The 20355-nt window shown below is 42.9% G+C and overlaps 1 protein-coding gene across 1 annotated transcript in view; it reads left to right on the plus strand.

The window, feature by feature from the left end:
• fam135b (family with sequence similarity 135 member B) overlaps positions 1 to 20355 on the plus strand; it is a 411827-nt gene that overhangs the window by 252378 nt on the left and 139094 nt on the right. The window contains exons 6-7 of the mRNA XM_078217023.1: positions 4201 to 4374; positions 5675 to 5801. Coding sequence (XP_078073149.1) covers positions 4201 to 4374; positions 5675 to 5801 — 301 coding nt within the window. The remainder of the gene's footprint in view (positions 1 to 4200; positions 4375 to 5674; positions 5802 to 20355) is intronic.

The raw sequence follows: 20355 nt of genomic DNA on the forward strand, positions 1-20355 counted from the left end.
CAGTGGGAAATCCCATTGACAGCGGCGGAACCAGAAGATCTGAAGAGTGAACGGCGTGCCGTTTCCCGCCATGAGAAATACGCTGCAGGGAGGCCAGAAAATCCTCTCCCAGATTTCACTTTTTGCAACTTTCATGCTAACAATGAAATCAAAATCAACATAAATTAAAGGTAAAGTAACAGGGAAATTGTATTCAATAGGAACTATAAATTACACTTTAAATAATTGATGCAACAAAGATAGATTTTGCTGATTTACTGACAGTCCCCTTCATACATGTGCAGCCACAATTCTGTCATCTTCAGGTAGAATTAAACCCCCTTTCCTCACAAGACTTGGTCATTGAGTCGCCCCTGACAGCAGATTCAATCCAGCCCAGTTCCATAGACACAGTCACCACCAAAAGGGCACACCTCTGCAGAACCTCCTTAGCTTTGTTGACAACAGTCCTGATGGTGTAAATTCCTCAGAGTCACGTTCACTATAGCATTCAATGACACCCTGGTACACTCTATGAGATGGCTATCAATAACTGAAACAGTAGCATTAACTTTAGGAAAATAGCAATAGGAGTAGCCCATCAAGCCTGCTCTATCATTCAGTTAAATCATGGCTGGTCATCGACCTCAACTTTCCCCTACTGTCCCCAGATCCCATTATGTTATTAGGATCCTGAAATCTATTGATTTTTGTCTTAAACAAACTCAATGATTGACCCTCCAAAGCCCTCTGGGGTAGAAAATTCCAAAGATTCGTCACTCTCTGAGTGAAGAAATTCCTCCTGATCTCAGTCTTAATCAGTCTGCCTTTTATTCTGAGACTGTGTCCCTTGGTTCTAGACTCAGCAGCCAGGGGAATCATCTGCTCTGTCACATCCTGGAAGAATTTTTAAAGTTTCAATGAGATCAGCTCTCATTCTTCGAAGCGCCACAGAATATAAGCCCAGTTTTCTCAATCTCTCCTCATGAGACAAGCTGACCATCCCTATTCACCACCCCTGCTGCGAAACCCAGTCTTCGAATTTTCATTCATTTCAACTGTCCTACACACACAACTCTTTACAAGCCGCCTGCTTCAACCCCTTGCTGAAATCTAATCTCTGAAAGTTTTGGGTGTGATCTTACTGCCCGTTCATGCCACGCTCCATTCACGTGACAAGCCAAATCTCTGTTCACTGCAGTGGGATGGGAAAATCGGCCTTTGTGTTTTACTCCCCAACCAGCTTCAATTTCCTAAGCAACCTGAGATCACAGTCTGACTTCCCAGAAGTCTAATATCACAACCAGAAATCCAAAGTCACAACCACCCTTCTCCTGAAACATGACACTTCATTTTTATTCCAGGCAGGGACTGTCTCAACAAATCTGTCAACGTCCTTGAGACTAGCAGTGACCAGAAACTCAAGTGGACTCCCCACATAAACACAGTGGCTACAAGAGCTGGTCAGAGGCGAGGAATACTGCGGCGAGTAGCTTACCGCCCAAAGCCTGCCCATCATCTACAAGGCACAAGTCAGGAGTGTGATGGAATATTCCCCACATGTCTGGATGGGTGCAGCTCCAACAACACTCAAGAAACTTGACACCATCCAGGATAATGCAGCCTGCTTAATTGGCACCACATCCACAAACATCCACTCCCTCCACCACTGACGCTCAGTAGCAGTAGTGTGTACTATCTACAAGATGCACTGCAGCAATTCACCAAAGATCCTTAGACAGTACCTTTCAAACCCACGACCACTTCCAGCTAGAAGGGCAAAGGCAGCAGATGCATGGGAATGCCACCACCTGCAAGTGCCCTCCAAGCCACTCACAATCCTGACTGGAAATATATTGCCGTTCCTTCACAGTCGCTGGGTAAATATCCTGGAATTCCCTCCCTAATGGCATTGTGGGTCAACCCACAGCACATGGACTGCAGCGCTTCCAGAAGGCAGCTCACTATCACCTTCTCAAGGGCAATTAGGGATGGGCAATAATGCTGGTCAGCCAGCAATGCCTATGTCCCACGAATGAATCATTTTAAAAAAATCTAGCCTTTAAACTCGAAGTCAGTGGAGATAGTGACTTGCAAAACATTTCACACCCTGGTCTTGCAAACAACAGTTTTCGTTTGAATATGTGAAGGGGAATAAAATTACATCAGTGTAGATGTGAACACCTCATATGCAGCCTGTGAATGAGCAGAATTTACTGTGTCAGACTTGTTTGGTCGAGTTATCCTACTGTGCACTGAATGCTAATTATAGTAATCATGGTAAGAAGTCTCACAACACCAGGTTAAAGTCCAACAGATTTATTTGGAATCACGAGATTTGGAGCGCTGTTCTTCCACCTGATGAAGGAGCAGCGCTCCGAAAGCTCGTGATTCCAAATAAATCTGTTGGACTTTAACCTGGTGTTGTGAGACTTTTTACAGTGCCCACCCCAGTCCAATGCCGACATCTTCACCTTATAGTAATCATGAATTAGCATAGCCCTGATACCCCATTAATACTGTAACTCTGAGTTTAATTGTCCCAGGTGTCACATCAAATAACGTGAGGTTGACATTTTAGTTGAACAAAATCCAAACCAGAGACTTGTCAGTATAACAGAATTTAGGCGTCACGCAGTGTGACTGTTCTATTAAGTGTCATGAGGATACGAAAATCTTACATTCAGAAATCTTAATGATACTAGGGACAGAAGATAATTTACAAGAATCTGTTTATTTTATTTATTCATGTCACAAGTAGGCTGACATTAACAGTGAAGTTACTGTGAAAATTCCTGAGTCGCCACACTCCGGCACCTGTTTGGGTACACTGAGGGAGAATTTAGCATGGCCAATGCACCTAATCAGCCCGTCTTTTGGACTGTGGGAGGAAACCGGAGCACCTGGAGGAAACCCACGTAGACACAGGGAGAACATGCTGACTCCGCACAGACAGTGGCCCAAGTCGGGGATCAAACCCTGGTCCGTGGCGCTGTGAACACAGTAAGAAGCCTCACAACACCAGGTTAAAGTCCAACAGGTTTATTTGGTAGCAAAAGCCTGGCGCTATGAGGCAGCAGTGCTAACCACTGTGCCACCGTGCCACCATTCCACCCCTACTTCAGTTAGGTACCAAGATTGCATTCTGGAAATTAATAGGTGTGAGTTTGAATTGACTTTACTACATGTGTAATAGTGCGGAAATGATTAGGATTCTGGGAATACTGTTCATTTTCTCTCTCAATGTTAATTGACACTATGCAAAGGTTCTATTATTGCCGTGAGACTCGTTGATAATACAAGGCGTAGTTTCATTAACAAGAGGAATAAGAAGGTTGTACAAAATTGAGCCATTCACCCATTTATTATAATTATTTGTCTGAAGAAAACTTTCTAAGGTATTTGTGCTGCATTCCACCTTTCGTCTTCCAGAAAACTCATCGTAGGAAAAAAGTGATGTACTTGCAAGTCTGCAATGGGGGGAACTTTCCTCACAAAACCAGCAAACATTAAGCAGCAGGAAGTATAGCCAGAATCAATGGATGGAAGGCTGGTTTGAGTGATGCCCTGGGCTACGTTCACAACCCTTTGTAGTTTCTTGTGGTCTTGATCAGAGCAGGAGCCATACCAAGCTGTGTTATATCCGGAAAGGATGCTTTCTATGGTGCACCCGTAAAAATAGATGAGAGTCACACCGGACATCCCAAATTTCCTTAGCCTCCTGAGAAAGTAGAGACGTTGGTGGGCTTTCTTAACCATAGGCTTGATTCACTGAGATTCCTTGTATGTCTTTCCATTAGTGCTTATGCTTTCTGTCAGCAACATCTCACCTGAAACAATGTAAGTGTGCATCTGAAATAACAGAATGTGGATGGTTCATCTCAAGTTCATGTGCACATTAAATGGAGATCCGACTGTTTCGGGCTTGATGCCTATCCAAGATTTAGATAAAAAGGATCCTCAGTGGATCCTGAGCACCAGATTTAAGCAAATCCTCGCTCATTCCGTCTCTGTAATTGTGATTCTCTATTTGCACTAACTGAATAATTATAATTTATTTGCTAACTTAATTCGCAGTGAATATAGTTTTTTGAATGACTTTGGATTGGACATAGATCATTGCAGGATTTTTATGAGCACTTTTGCCCAATGCAAAATAATCCTAATAAGAACGATGTCTCCCAGTTGCATCTGAAAAACTTTTTCTCTCTTTGCCTACAGACTGAATGACATTGCAGGAATACCTTTGATCAGCAGCCGAAGACTGGGTCTTCACTTTCATCCCAGGAGGGGGTTACACCATCACGTACCTGTCATGTTTGACTATTTCCATCTCTCTGTCATATCCGTTACTGTGCATGCATCGCTTGTTGCTTTGCACCAGCCTTTGATAAGGTACGGTAGTGACCTTGACTGTGTTACCTTCTGCATGTTTTAATGGGGCGTCTCATCTGAAAATTAATTAATGGTCACCTCGTGCTCCAAACAATTCTCAGTGTAATAACTAAAGTGTAATTCTTTCTAAAGGAGTACGCCATTTGATACAACTGCTGCAGAAAAGAGGTCGACGTACCTTAACTATCTGTTTTGCCAAGAAGCAGCAGAACCTCTGGGAGGCGATGACCTAGTGGGATTATCGCTCGACTATTAATCCAGAAACTCAGCCAATGTTCTGGGGACCCGGGTTCAAATCCAGCCACAGCAGATGATGGAATTTGAATACAATAAAAAAAAATCTGGAATTAAGAATCCACTGGTGACCATGAAATGACTGTCGATTGTCAGAAAAACCCATCTGGTTCACTAATGGCCTTTAGGGAAGGAAATCTGCCATCCTCACCTGGTCTGGTCTACATGTGACTCCAATGGGGTGGCACAGTGGTTAGCACTGCTGCCTCGCAACACCAGGAACCCGGTTCAATTCCGGCCTCGGGTGACTGTGCGAAGTTTGCATGTTCTCCCCATGTCGACATGGGTTTCCTCTGGGTGCTCGGGTTTCCTCCCACAATCCAAAGATGATCAAATTAGGTTGATTAGCCATGATAAATTGCCCCTTACTGTCACGGAATTAGTGGAACAAATATGTGGGGTTACGGGGATATGGCCTGGGTGGAATTGTTGTCGGTGCAGGCTTGATGGGCCGTTTGGCCTCCTGCACTGTAGGGACTCTATGAACTTAAGGTCGTACCTACTTATACCATCATTGTGAGACCCGAATCTCACCCGATCTCCAAGCAGAAAAAATACTTTGTTAGTGAGTACCTGACAGAAGAAATGCAGCCTTGGCTAATGTCAGGCTTTGTGGATAACTGTGGAGAAGTGTTGATTGAGAAAGCGAAAACATATCTTTGATTAATTTGCCAAAAATGTTAGGAGATTTCTTTTAAAGACAATCAGGCAAGATCTAAGTTTGTTTAAGCAAACCTATTGAGCTTACACCCGCATTCCCCACCAAAACCTGCTGTTAGTGACACCAAAATGTTGTTGCAGAGTTGAAGAAGCTCTGCAGCATCTGCCTCATGATGTATCTGACCTGGGGGAATGAAGGAAGATGAAACTTTCCCAGTGTTACCACTCTCACTTAATGGGCAGAAACAGAATATCATTTCCCCCTTATTCACACAAACCGATTGCTCAGAAAGTGGAATAAGCGATATAAATTCTTCATTTCACTGGAAATTTTTCTATCTCTTAGTTTCCCTCGATTAAGCAAAGGGTCGTGGCTTGGTAAAAGTGGTCCGGAGATGGAACCGGATGTATCAAATCTCACCCTTGAAAACCTCATGTTTGGGTCCAGCTACTACAAACAACTTACAGTCGAGGTAAGAGAGTTTTCACGTTGGCCTTTGCTGGAGGATGTTTTGAGTGTCTCTTTTAGTGCTGGACCTACAAATCACTTCTCACTTACGCATTCACCTTTACTGATCGGACCTGGGTTCGATTCCCGCATTGGGTCACTGTTTGTGTGGAGTTTGCATGTTCTCCCCGTGTCTGTGGAGGTTTTCTCCAGATGCTCCGGTTTCCTCTCACAGCCTGAAGATATGCAGGTTAGGTGCATCGGACATGCTAAATTGCCCCTTAGTGTCCCTGGATGCATAGGTTAGAGGGATTAGCGGAGTAAATATGTGGGATTATGGGGATAGGTCCTGAGTGGGATTGTTGTCAGTGCAGACTCGATGGGCTGAATGGCCTCCTTTGTTTCTTCAGAAGGAACCCTTCAAAATGTAGCTAATGAAACAACAACAAAACTCCAACTTATAAATCAACGAAAGAGTTTAATAAAGAAACATCATTACTCCAAACCTGGGGCCTCGCCCTGGGCCACTCCAAGCTTCTCACAATTCTACATAGTTCCTTATTTATAGTGAATCGGTTGGTCAGCTGACTATTACATCACTCTGTGATTTGTTCCATGTTTTACTGGGTCAGCTGACCCTTACACCTTGTTCCCATTGGTCACATTACATCCAATACAAATTTGTCACTGGTTACATTCGAACATCCTTCTGTACTGTCGGGTTTCTATGATTCCATGATTCTATGATCATTTTTTTGTGTGATATCGTAATTATGATCATTATGATTTATTTGATTGAAATGCTTCCCACTTGCCTGTCAAACTCAAAGGAACCTGGGTTTAATGAGCATGAGGAACTTAAAGCAATTAATATTAGTAAATAAATTACTAGGACTAAATTAACAGGACTAAAATCTCTTGGACCTGATGGTTTACATCCTATGATTTCAAAAGGTGGCTGTAGGAGAAGTGGGTGCATTTTTAAAAATCTGCCAGCACTCCCTTAATTTAGAAGGGTTCTTGTGAATTAAAAGGTAACAAATGTACAACAGCAATTCAAGAAGGGAGAAAATGAAAACAGGAATCTGTAGGCCAGAAGTGTCTCATCAGTAATCTGGAAAATGCTAGCAGCTACTATTAGGGACATAGTAAAAGGGCACTTAGAAAATCATGATCTAATTAGCAGGCTCAATACTGATTTAAGAAAGGGAAATCATGTTTTACAAATCTATTCGCATCTTTGAGGGTGTAACTAACAACGTGGATGTGGGGAAACTAGTGAACGCATTATAGTTAGATCTTTAAAGAATATTGGACGAAGGTCCCATACAGAAGGTGTTACAGAAGTTTAAGATTGATGAGATTGGGGGTCATATATTAGCTTCGACTAAAGCTTGGTGAACAATTATAAAAAAGAGAGTAGGAACAAAAGAGTCGTTTTTGGATTGGCAGCTCATAACCACTGGGATAATACAAGGATGATGCTGTTTCCGATTTCATTGTGTCCATGAGACACACACCCTCCCCCAGCCCTAATCTATTTAAACTGCTGACCACCAAACATCGCCTCCTGGTCCCTAGGTTAGCTGATACTATTAATGGTTCTATCTTGATCTTCAGATGCTGTCCATATTTCCTTTATATCTGCTGCCATCACTCCTTTTTTTCAAATAAACAGCGCTTGAAACTAATATCTCTGCAATACCATTCTATCTCCTGCCTCTTTTTCCATCCAGTGTCCATGAATCTTCCAGTGCCCTACCCATCTGTTCCAGAACTCCATATTTGAATCCCTACAGCCAGGTTTCTGCCCTGCCACAATACAAAAATGGCTTTGATAAAATGATATCCTATGTAATTTTGACAAAAGTAAACATTTCCTCTTCCATCCTTCCTAATCCATCTGTAGCTTTTGACACAGCTTTCCATGATCTGCTTCCCCAATGCCTCACCACTGTCATTCAGCTGGCTGGGACTGTATTTGTTACTCTTACCCTTATAATCACAGTCATAGCCAAGAGTATAATTTGTAATTACTTCTCTTCCCACTGCTGCATGATGTTAGGAAAATCAGATTTTATGTTTTGCAATATCTCTATCATATCATCATATACTGGGTAACAAGCTTGTGGAGGTGTGACTGGTTTAATTGAATTGGAATCCAATTAACTGCAAAGTCAAACATCAATATAGGAGGTGCAAAGGTAATAGTGTCGATTTGGACCCGATGGTTGAAAGGTCTCTTCTGCGCTGTATGATTCTATGAAATAGAAGGGTGGATCAGTAAATATCGGTAAATATGCTGATGACACCAAGATTGGTGGAGTAGTGGATGAGGTGGAGGGCTGTTGTAGGCTGCAAAGAGACATAGATAGGATGCAAAGCTGGGCTGAAAAATGGCAAATGGAGTTTAACCCTGATAAATGTGAGGTGATTCATTTTGGTAGGACTAATTTAAATGTGGATTACAGGGTCAAAGGTAGGGTTCTGAAGACTGTGGAGGAACAGAGAGATCTTGGGGTTCATATCCACAGATCTCTAAAGGTTGCCACTCAAGTGGATAGAGCTGTGAAGAAGGCCTATAGTGTGTTAGCTTTTATTAACAGGGGGTTGGAGTCTAAGAGCCGTGGGGTTATGCTGCAACTGTACAGGACCTTGGTGAGACCACATTTGGAGTATTGTGTGCAGTTCTGGTCACCTCACTATAGGAAGGATGTGGAAGCGCTGGAAAGAGTGCAGAGGAGATTTACCAGGATGCTGCCTGGTTTGGAGGGTAGGTCTTATGAGGAAAGGTTGAGGGAGCTAGGGCTGTTCTCTCTGGAGCGGAGGAGGCTGAGGGGAGACTTAATAGAGGTTTATAAAATGATGAAGGGGATAGATAGAGTGAACGTTCAAAGACTATTTCCTCGGGTGGATGGAGCTATTACAAGGGGGCATAACTATAGGGTTCGTGGTGGGAGATACAGGAAGGATATCAGAAGTAGGTTCTTTACGCAGAGAGTGGTTGGGGTGTGGAATGGACTGTCTGCAGTGATAGTGGAGTCAGACACTTTAGGAACATTTAAGTGGCTATTGGATAGGCACATGGAGCACACCAGGATGATAGGGAGTGGGATAGCTTGATCTTGGTTTCAGATAAAGCTCGGCACAACATCGTGGGCCGAAGAGCCTGTTCTGTGCTGTACTGTTCTATGTTCTATGAAATACTTTAATGTGGTGATGAGCCAAGAGCCAGGAGAGCTTGAATAGGAACTTACATTAGGCAAATAACAGAAGTGGTTTAAAGTTAGCTGTTGTATTTCAAAGGAACATGTACAATTGGAAGATTGTAAATAGATAATACAAAATAGTGTGATAATAATTTTAATATTTAACGCATGGCTGATCAAAGAGAAATAAACAGATTTGAGAAAAGATTGAAGTGTGATGAGATTTTGAACAAGATAGATTTTGGATGAAGCCAGACTTGTGAACACGAGTTTGCTGTCACCCTCAAACATCACACTAAGGGACATAGGGCATTGTGTGGTAATGTTGCTGGAATTTTATGGTTTAGAAAATATATGAGGACTATTGCCATCAAAAGGGGTTTTAGCTCTTGAGTTTATTTAAGCAAAATATTTTTAGGAAATGTTTTAAAAGTTCTGTTAGCTGTGCAAAGCTGTTCTTTGTTTGAAGTGTTTTTTTCTTTGTCGTTGTAAATGTTTAACTTAATATAAAATCATCACAATTGGTCTAAGAGTTATTTATCCTGACTCCAGGAAAGATCCTTGTAATACACAGATTGCAAAATTGTTCTGGCAGCTGATTCTAGTTTCTCTTTGGGATTTAGGCAACCTGACACCTACTATCTGGTGCGTAATAACAGCTGTTACCTCTGGTGCGCCCTCTTGTTTCTCATCTACATGCCATCCCATGACAACACCATCCAAAAGCACAGCATTAGTTTTCACATATATGCTGATCATACCTCGCACTACCACATCACACCTCTCTCGACTTTGTCTCTTTTGCTAAATTATTAGACTGCTTATCTGGTGCTGGAATAGCAGAAATTCCTCAATTGGAAATACTGAAGGCATTGACTTTGGTTCCTGGTCCAAACCCATTGTTAAGCTTCCAAATTCACCCCCTTCTCTGCCAACTGGTCTCATATTTGACTCCAAGAAGAGCTTCCTGCATCATCATCAAAACCATCTATTCACATTCATAACATTGTCTAACTTCATCCTTGCATCAACTCATCCACTGTTTAAATCCTCATGCATGTCTTTGTTATAGCACTAGAGATAGTACGTTAGGTGAAAGGAATCAAAGGATATGGGGGGAAGGCGGGTTCAGGCTATTGAGTTGGATGATCAGACATGATCATAATGAATGGCGGAGCAGGTTCCTAGGGCCAAATGGCCTCCTCCAGCTACCATATTCTATGTTATCTCTAGACTTGACTGTTGCCAATGCAGTCCTGGCTGGCCTTCCACATTCTACCCTCTGTAAACTCAAGGTCCTTCAGAACTCTACTGCTCATGTCTAATCTCATTCAAAAGGTCTAATACATAAACCCTGTGTTTGCTGAGCCATATTGGCTCCTGGTCAAGTGTTCCCTTGATTTTAAAATTCCCATCTGTGTTTTCAGATATCTCTAGGTTCTCACCCTCCCTATTTTTCTCACCCCTCTAAAATCTAATTCTAAAATCTGGTGCTCATCTAATTCTGACTTTGTGACTATCCTGAAATGTAGTTTCTCCACCATTGTTGCGCCTACAGCTGCTTAGGCTGTACGCTCTGAAATTCCCTCCCTAAACCTCTCTGGCTCTCTACCTTATGTTCTTCTTTTAAGACTCAGCTTAAAGCCTTCCTCTTTCACCAAGTCTTTGACCACCTGCTTAATTTCACCTCACATGGCTCAGTGGGCAAAATTTTCTCATTTTTTTGACGAACTCGGGTGGGAAAGCGGTGTTTAGTCTGTCGGCTGCACTGCTGGCTTTTCCAACTATAATTGTTGACACATAGTCAAAAATAAATTCAAGGAGGTGGGTCCCATAATGTCATGCTGGCGGGTGGGGGGGGCGGGGGGGGGGGCTTTGAATGAGCTAGTGGAAAGACTGATTTATGCCCCTGTTGTCATTTATACCGTGATGTGGAGATGCCGGCGTTGGACTGGGGTAAACACAGTAAGAAGTTTAACAACACCAGGTTAAAGTCCAACAGATTTATTTGGTAGCAAAAGCCACACAAGCTTTCGGAGCTCCACACCCCTTCTTCACCTGAAGAAGGGGCTTGGAGCTCCGAAAGCTTGTGTGGCTTTTGCTACCAAATAAACCTGTTGGACTTTAACCTGGTGTTGTTAAACTTCTTACTGTCATTTATACCCACAGCAAATAGAGGTGTAAAACCCTGGGCGGTATCTAATTTTGCCTCATAGCGCTCCCATGAAGTGCCCTGTTGTATTACACTAATGTGATATATAAGTTGCTGTTGTTCAATGCTTCAGTCTCTGTTATTTGCAATCTATATCAATAATTTCAATGAGAGGCCCAAGGAGTATATAGTTACTGACAACACATAGCTAGTGAGGAGGATGCAGAGAGACTACAGGAATATAGTGTGGTTAATGTTGGACAACAAGGTGGAAAATCAAGTAGAATATGGGGAAATTAGATTACTTTGGTGGGAATGGGAGAAGAGCAGATTATTTTGAAAAGAGGAGAGGTTGGTAAGTACTGTGATGCAGTTGATTCGGGTCTCCTTATACATGAATCATAGAAACTCAACATGCAGAGACTGGAAGCAATTAGGAAGGTAAATAATGGATGTGAACTTGTGGCTCTTTGCATCAGCGGGATCTTCTGGTTCTGCTGACAGCGCATCACTGTTGCATATTTCCCGTGGCGTGAGGTGGATTCAATAGGAAATCCCAATGACAATGGTGGCAGCAGATGCCACCAGCCAGCCAATGGCCCTGCCACCGAGAAAAAAATATTTCTGGTTGTATCACAGCTTGGTAAGGCTCCTGCTCTGCCCAAGACCGCAAGGAACTACAAAAGGTCGTGTATGTAGCCCAATCCATCACGCAAACCAGCCTCCCATCCATTCACTCTGTCTACACTTCCCACTGCCTCAGCAAAGCAGCCAGCATAATTAAGGCCCCCACGCACTCCGGACACTCTCTCTTCCACCTTCTTCCTTTGGGAAAAAGATATAAAAGTCTGAGGTCATGTACCAACCGACTCAAGAACAGCTTCTTCCCTGCTGCTGTCAGACTTTTGAATGGACCTACCTTGCATTAAGTTGATCTTTCTCTGCACCCTAGCTATGACTGTAACACTACATTCTGCACTCTCTAGTTTCCTTCTCTATGAACGGTATGTTTTGTCTGTATAGCGCGCAAGAAACAATACTTTTCATTGTATGTTAATACATGTGACAATAATAAATCAAATCAAATCAAATTAAAACCCCACGGAGAGGCCAGAGAATTCTAGCGACTATGTCAGCCTGCATTGTAAGACAGCTGTATAAGAGCAATTGGAAGTCTTGCTGCAATTGTACTTTTATCTCCTTATCTAAGGAAGTGTGTTCTTGAGTGAATTGGAAATGCAATGAAAGTTCTAGGATGAAAGAGTTGCCACATGAGGCGTGATTGAGTAGAATGGGATTACGTTCTCTGGTGTTTCACAAAACGAGACATGATCTCATTAAAATGTATAATGTTTTGAGAGAGCTTGATGGAAGAGGCTACTTCCCCTGGCAAGAGCATCTAGTTCACGTTGGTACAAATGGTCAGCTTTTTATGACCAAGATAAGAAGTTTCTTCACTCAGGGAGTTATGAATCTTTGGAATTCTGTACCCCAGAGATCTGTTGAGGATAGTGAAGACTTAGATTGATCGAATTTTTTGAAAGTAAGGGGATCAAGGGAAATGGGGAATAAAATGGGAATGTGGAATTGAGGTAGAATATTAGTCATGATCTTATTGAAGGCAGATCAGGCTCAATGAGCAGAATGACTTAATCCTGTTTCGATTTCGTATATTCTTTTGCCCCACCTTAATTCCCTGATGTTATTGACAAATGTCCAAGGTGATGATCTCTCCACATTGAGATCCAATTGCCACAATTTTGCCCACTCACTTAATTTATCAAATGCCCTTTGCAACTTCCATTTGTCAGCTGAACCACCTATTATGTGACCTAACACAGTGTTGTCAGTGAACATAGGTGAAGAGAGCGCGAACCAAGTCATCAGTAAGTGGAGTGAAAAGTCTCATGCAAATCACTGGAATCACTTCTAGTCACAGACTGCCAAGTGGAATACACGCCCATGACTTGTACACCCTTGTCTCCTAAACCCGAACTAAATCAGGGGAGTTCATTACCATTTGGGTAGCACGGTGCCACAGTGGTTAGCAGTGCTGCCTCACAGCGCCAGGGACCCGGTTCAATTCCGGCTTCGGGTCACTGTCTGTGTGGAGTTTGCACATCCACCCCGTGTTTGCGAGGGTTTCCTCCGGGTGCTCCGGTTTCCTCCCACAGTCCAAAGATGTGCGGGTTAGGTTGATTGGCCATGTTAAATTGACCCTAGTATTAGGGGGATTAGCAGGGTAAATATGTGGGGTTACGTACGGGAATAGTGCCCGGGTGGATTATGGTCGGTGCAGACTTGATGGACCGAATGGCCTCCTTCTGTACTGTAGGGATTCTATACTAAATCACTTCCCAGATCAATCCAATTACTGTTTTTGCTAATGACTTTTTACGTGGAGCTTTATTGATGTACCTATAAATCCATTTAAATCATAGAATCCTGAGAGTGTAGAAGGAGGCCATTCAGCCCATCAACTCTGCACCGACTTTCTGACAGAACATCTTACTTAAGCCCTATCCCCGTAACACCACATACTTACCCCATTAATACCCTCACCTAAACATCTTGGGACTCGAAGGGGCAATTTAGCGTGGCCAATCCAGCTAACTTGCACATCTTTGGACTGTGGAAGGAAAACGGAGCACCCAGAGGAAGCCCAGGCAGACACAGGGAGAACATGCAAACTCCACACAGATAGTCGCCCAAGGCCGGAATTGAACCTCGGTCCTTGGCGCTGTGAGGCAGCAGTACTAACCATTGTACCACTGTGCAGCCCCACATTTTGTTATCCTCCATGTTAGTGACCTCCTCAAAATAATTGATGAGACTATTTTCATTTACTGTTTACAAACTCATTTTGTTTCTCTGATCAGTTAATATTTGACTAAATGCACAGTCACTCTGAGTGGGATTTTGCGGCCTCGCTCATCCCGAAACCATACAATCCCTCCCGAGGTCAACACACCTTTCCATTGTCCGCCCCTCGCCCGCCCCAATTCCCGTGGCGGATGGGGCGGTAAAATTCCAGCCTCTGCATCTAATGACAGATTCCTTTACTTCACCGCAACAAGTGTTACATTAATAGACCTATAATTTCTTGGCTTCTCTCTCTCACACTCTTGTTTAATACTTGAGTGACTTTGACAATTTTCTCATCCAAGGAGACAATTTCTGAATCAGTGAGTTGTGAACGATCATGTCTGAAACATCTGCTGTTTCTTCACTTACTTTTTTTCACACCTTGGGTTACAAACTATCAAGTTCAGGAAATGTGCCAATTTTCAGCTTGCTTCTTTGCTCCATTACCATTTTTATATGATATTAAATCCAGGAAGTTGAAAAATAAGCCCCTTGACTGACTTTGATTTTTGTTATTTCACTGGTACTTCATCGTCTTCCTTCACCATGACGATTAATTCCTAATAATCCATCAACAAGTCTGCCACTTCTCCACTTTTAATTAGAGTAATGCATGCAACTGTCATTAAGGAGCCAGAGCTAGCCTTAGCGATAATTTTTCTGGACATACATGCGCAATCCTTTAATGTTAGCATCGATTTCCCAAGTGAGTTTTTCCTTGTATCCCTTTTTGCAGCTCTTGCTACTTTCTTTGCACCTATCTTAGTTGGGGGGATTGTCACTTTTTTTTTACACTTGACTAAGACCATTTAGTTTTATACTCTTTTGAGTAAATCAAATAAACAAATAGTCAAATTAACAGATTAATTGAAGTGATCTCCTCTTTTGCTGAATGTAATTGCTTAAAGCTTCAGCACATGTAGCTGCTTAAATATTTCAGCTGCAAGTCAAAGGAAATCAATTTTTAAAAATTCATTTTGATGGGATGTGGGCATCGCTGGCTGGGCCAGCATTTATTGCCCATCCCTAACTTCCTTCCATTCCAGAGGGCATTTGAGAGCCAACCACCTCGCTGTGGCTCTGGAGTTTCATCTGGGTCAGACCAGGTAAGGATGGCAGATTTCCTTCCCTAAAGGACATTAGTGAAACAGATGGATTTTTTACAAGAATCAACAATGGTTTCATGGTCATCATTTGACTTTTAATTCCAGATTTTTATTGAATTCAAATTTCATCATCTGCCATTGTGGGATTCGAACCTGGTTCCCCAAAGCATTACCCTGGATCCCTAATTAGTCCAGTTATGATTCCACTGTAACACTGCTTCCCCTAATCAATGAAATAATTGCCTCTCTTTCTCATGCTCTCCCTCTCACTCTCTCTCTTTTCATTTTATTATTAATGCCGTACAATGCCTGCTCTATGATGAGGAGAAAGTTGCAAAGAAGTATTGATAGATCAAGTGAGTGGACAAAGCGGGGCAGGTGGTGTTTAGTGTGGAGAAATGTGAAGTTATCCAATTTGGACCCATGAAATAAAGCTTACCCAACAACTAGTTCTGAATGAGCCAAAACTCCATTCAGCTAAATACGAGAAACAACAAAAACTTCACCTCCTATCCCTGTCACAATGTTGGACTCTCACCAATATCATATGAGCTAACGAGCCATGGAAATTCTCAGTCTAGGCTAATGGTGGGCAACCTGCAGCCCAGGGGTCACTTGCGGCCCATGAGACATTTTGTTAACCGTTGCCCACGCGTATTGTTGCCTCATTCCGCTGGCTTCCGTCCATGTAGTTTTTCCCCGACCTTTCCAACTGATATGACTGAAATGAAACATGTGAAGTGAGGTGCCCGCTGATAACACACAACAACATTGACTGTGAGAGCTGGGCATTCCCTCTGTGTCCAATCAAAGCATAAATATTTGTTTTGTTTTTACCATTTGAAGTTGATGGTTCTATTTATATGTGAATGATTAAGCATTTTCTATAACTCGTTATGAAATTAAATTAAAAGAGTGAGGCCAAGAATGGAGATTGGAGATAAAAGGGTGCGGGAAAGAGTGGGAGAGAGAGAGTGACGATTGGAAATAAAAGGTTGCAGGGAAGAGCGAGAATGAGAATGGAATCTGGAGGTAAAACAGCGCAGGAAAGAGCGAGAGTGGAGATTGGGGGTAAGAGCGGCGGGAGAGTGAGAGTGGAGATTGGAGGTAAAGGGGTGTGGGAAAGAGTGAGGCCAAGACCAAGAGCAGACCCTGGAGGTAAAAGGGCGCGATAAAGAGTGAGATTGGAGATAAAAGAATGTGAGAAGGAGCAAGACTGAGAGCAGAGTGATTGGTAGGTGATTATTTTATTTGTTTTTCTCATTTATCTTAAATACTTTCACAATTTATTGGTAACTGTAAGAACAAAAAACAGTGCAGTACAGGAACAGGCTCTTTGGCCCACCAAGCCAGCACTGATCACGTTGTCCTATCTAGACCAACCGCCTGTATCCCTCTATTCCCCGCCTGTTCATGTGTCTATCCAGATAAGTCTTAAATGTCGCTAACGTGTCTGCCTCAACCACCTCACTAGGCAGTGCATTCCAGGCCACCACCTGTGTAAAAAACTTCCCCTGCACATCTCTACTGAACCTTCCCCCCCTTACCTTGAACTTGTGCCTCTTGTAATTGTCATTTCTGCCCTGGAAAAAAGCTTCCAACTGTTCACCTTATCTATGCTCCTCATAATTTTATAAACTTCTATCAGGTCGCCCCTTAGCCTCCGTCTTTCCAGTTTATTCAATCTCTCCTCATAACTAATATCCTCTATACCAGGCAGCATCCTGGTAAACCTTGTCTGTACTCCCTCCAAAGCCTCCACATCGTTCTGGTAGTGTGGGGACCCTTGATCCCATGTGATTTAACCTTTTGCACCAGCCAGCCATGAGGGACCTTGTCAAATGCTTAACTAAAGTCCATGTAGACAACATCCACGTCCCTTCCCTCGTCAATCATTTTTGTCACCTCCTCAAAAAACTCCATCAAATTAGTGAGACATGACCTCCCCCATACAAAATCATGTCTGCCGCTAATAAGACCATTCGGTTCCAAATGTGTATAGATCCTATCCCTAAGAATCTTCTCCAACAATTTCACTATCACTGATGTCTACCACACTGGCCTATAATTACCCAGGTTATCCTTGCTACCCTTCTTAAATAACGGGGCAACATTGGCTATCCTTCAATTCTCTGGGACCTCACCTGTAGCTAATGAGGAAACAAAGATTTCTGTTCAAGGCCCAGCAATTTCCTCTCTTGTCTCCCTCAGTAATCTGGGATAGATATGATCTGGCCCTGGGGATTGGTCTACCTTAATGCTTTTTAATACACCTAACACTTCCTCCCTCGTAATGATGACTTGCTCTAGAGGGTTTATATATCCCTCCGAGACACCATCAATCAACTTGTCCCTCTCCTTTGTGAATACCGAAGCAAAGTACTCATTAAGATCTCACCCACTTTCCTTTGGTTCTACGCATAATTTCCCTTCTTTCTCCATGAGTGGACTAATTCTTTCTCTAGCTACCCCCCTGTTCCTAATATATGTATAAAATGCCTTGGGATTCTCCTTAACCCTATCTGCCAAGGACATTTTGTGACCCCCTTTTTGCTGTCCTAACTCCCTGTTTGAGTTCTTTTCTACTTTACCTGTATTCTTCAAGTGCTTCATCTGTTTTTAGTTGCCTAGACCTCATGTATGCATCCTTTTTCTTTTTGACTAGACTCGCAATTTCCTTGGTCATCCATGGTAAGGTTTTCTTCTTAGCATTTATGAAAGCAGTAGTGAAGGTTATCAACAGCAGTACGGTTTATCAATGCAAATAAATAAATGGAAATAAATATGAATAAATAAAAGTAAAATAAATACCAAAAGCACATATCTATGTACTTGATAAAATGTTTAGTTGCAGCTGGTCCTTACTTTGTTAAGCACAGTGTAAATTGTAATAAATGTAAGGTGAGTGTAAATATTTCTCCCACTTGAAGTTGATGACAGTTCTATTAATATATGAACGATTTAACATTTTTCTGCAGCTCATTATGAAATATATTGTGTGCAATAAATGTATTTAATCTTATTCATGAATCTTTGTTAAGTGCACATCGCCAAGTTCAACCTTGCAGCCCCCTGAGAAGAAGGAGGATCATACAGCCTACTCACTAGTTTAGGTTGCACGTCACTGGATTAGACAGTCATTAATTCATAGCAAATGAAAGTTTTGGCAATTATTTTTGAATAAAAGCTTTGCTTATCAACAGGCTGTCATTTTTCAACATATACTTGATAGAAATATCTATTAAGACTTTATTTGTTGTTCATTCATTGAGTGTGGGCATTGCGGGCAAGAACTGCATTTATTGCAGAGCTGTTTTTTAAACTGCTACATTCTGAGTGGTGGAAGTATGTCCACATGTTGTTAGGTAAGGAGGTCTAGGTTTTTGACCCAGTGACAATGACGGAATGTCAACATCATTCCAAGTCTGGAAGATACATGCCTGCGAGGGAAACTTGGAGGATGTTGGTGTTCCCACCTGCTGCCCTTGTCCTTCTGGGTGATAATTGCATATTAATTGTGTTCAACTGTTGATAGGCAGTGAGCACTAACTGGGGATTGACATGCTGTTATAAACAGATAATGACTTAAACTATGGTTGTAAGGTTTGGGGTGTTTGCTTGTAATCAGGTAATGTAAATAAATGCTTATGGAAGTATATATAGATTGGCTCCAGTTATATCCTTCTCCAACTGGCTTTCTGGAATGGACACAGTAAGAAGTCTCACAACACCAGGTTAAAGTCCAACAGGTTTATTTGGTAGCAAATACCATAAGCTTTCGGAGCACTGCTCTTTTGTCAGATGGAGTGGAAATGTGCTCTCAAACAGTGCACAGAGACACAGAAATCAAGTTACAGAATACTAATTAGAATGCGAATCCCTACAACCAGCCAGGTATTAAAGGTACAGACAATGTGGGTGGAGGGAACATTAAACACAGGTTAAAGAGATGTGTATTGTCTCCAGACAGAACAGCTAGTGAGATTCTGCAAGTCCAGGGGGCAAGCTGTGGGGGTTACTGATAATATGACATAAATCCAACATCCTGGTTTAGGACGTCCTCATGTTTGCGGAACTTGGCTATCAGTTTCTGCTGAGCGACTCTGCGCTGTCATGTGTCGTGAAGGCCGCCTTGGAGAACGCTTACCTGAAGATCCAAGGCTGAATGCCCGTGACTGCTGGAGTGCTCCTCCACAGGAAGAGAACCCGTCTTGCCTGGTGATTGTCGAGCGGTGTTCATTCATCCGTTGTCGTAGCGTCTGCATGGTTTCCCCAATGTACCATGCCTCGGGCCATCCTTTCCTGCAGCGTATCAGGTAAACAATGTTGGCCGAGTTGCAAGAGTAGGTACCGTGTACCTGGTAGATGGTGTTCTCACGTGAGATGATGGCATCCGTGTCAATGATCCGGCACGTCTTGCAGAGGTTGCTGTGGCAGGGTTGTGTGGTGTCGTGGTCACTGTTCTCCTGAAGGCTGGGTAGTTTGCTGTGGACAATGGTCTGTTTGAGGTTGCGTGGCTGAGGGCAAGAAGTGGGGGTGTGGGGATGGCCTTGGCGAGATGTTCGTCTTCATCAATGACATGTTGAAGGCTCCGGAGGAGATGCCGTAGCTTCTCCGCTCTGGGGAAGTACTGGACGACGAAGGGTACTCTGTCCACTGTGTCCCGTGTTTGTCTTCTGAGGAGGTCAGTGCGGTTTTTCATTGTGGCGCGTCGGAACTGTTGATCGATGAGTCGAGCGCCATATCCTGTTCTTATGAGGGCATCTTTCAGCGTCTGGAGGTGCCTGTTGCGATCCTCCTCATCTGAGCAGATCCTGTGTATTCGGAGGGCTTGTCCGCAGGGGATGGCTTCTTTAACGTGTTTAGGGTGGAAGCTGGAGAAGTGGAGCATCATGAGGCTATCCGTGGGCTTGCGGTACAGTGAGGTGCTGAGGTGACCGTCCTTAATGGAGATGCGTGTGTCCAAGAATGCAACCGATTCCGGGGAGTAGTCCATGGTGAGTCTGATGGTGGGATGGAATTTGTTGAAGTCATCATTTAGTTGTTTCAGTGATTGCTCACCATGACTCCAAAGGAAGAAAATATCATCGATGTATCTAGTGTATAGCATCGGTTGAAGGTCCTGTGCGGTGAAGAACTGCGGTGAACAGACAGTTACCCACAGATCCGACCAAAGAACACACCCGTCAACTCAACACTCTGATCAAAACCTTTGATCCGGACCTTCAAAACACCCACTGTGCTCTC

The sequence above is a fragment of the Mustelus asterias genome, chromosome 7 (assembly GCF_964213995.1).
Source record: "Mustelus asterias chromosome 7, sMusAst1.hap1.1, whole genome shotgun sequence".
In the NCBI taxonomy this organism is placed as follows: domain Eukaryota; kingdom Metazoa; phylum Chordata; class Chondrichthyes; order Carcharhiniformes; family Triakidae; genus Mustelus; species Mustelus asterias.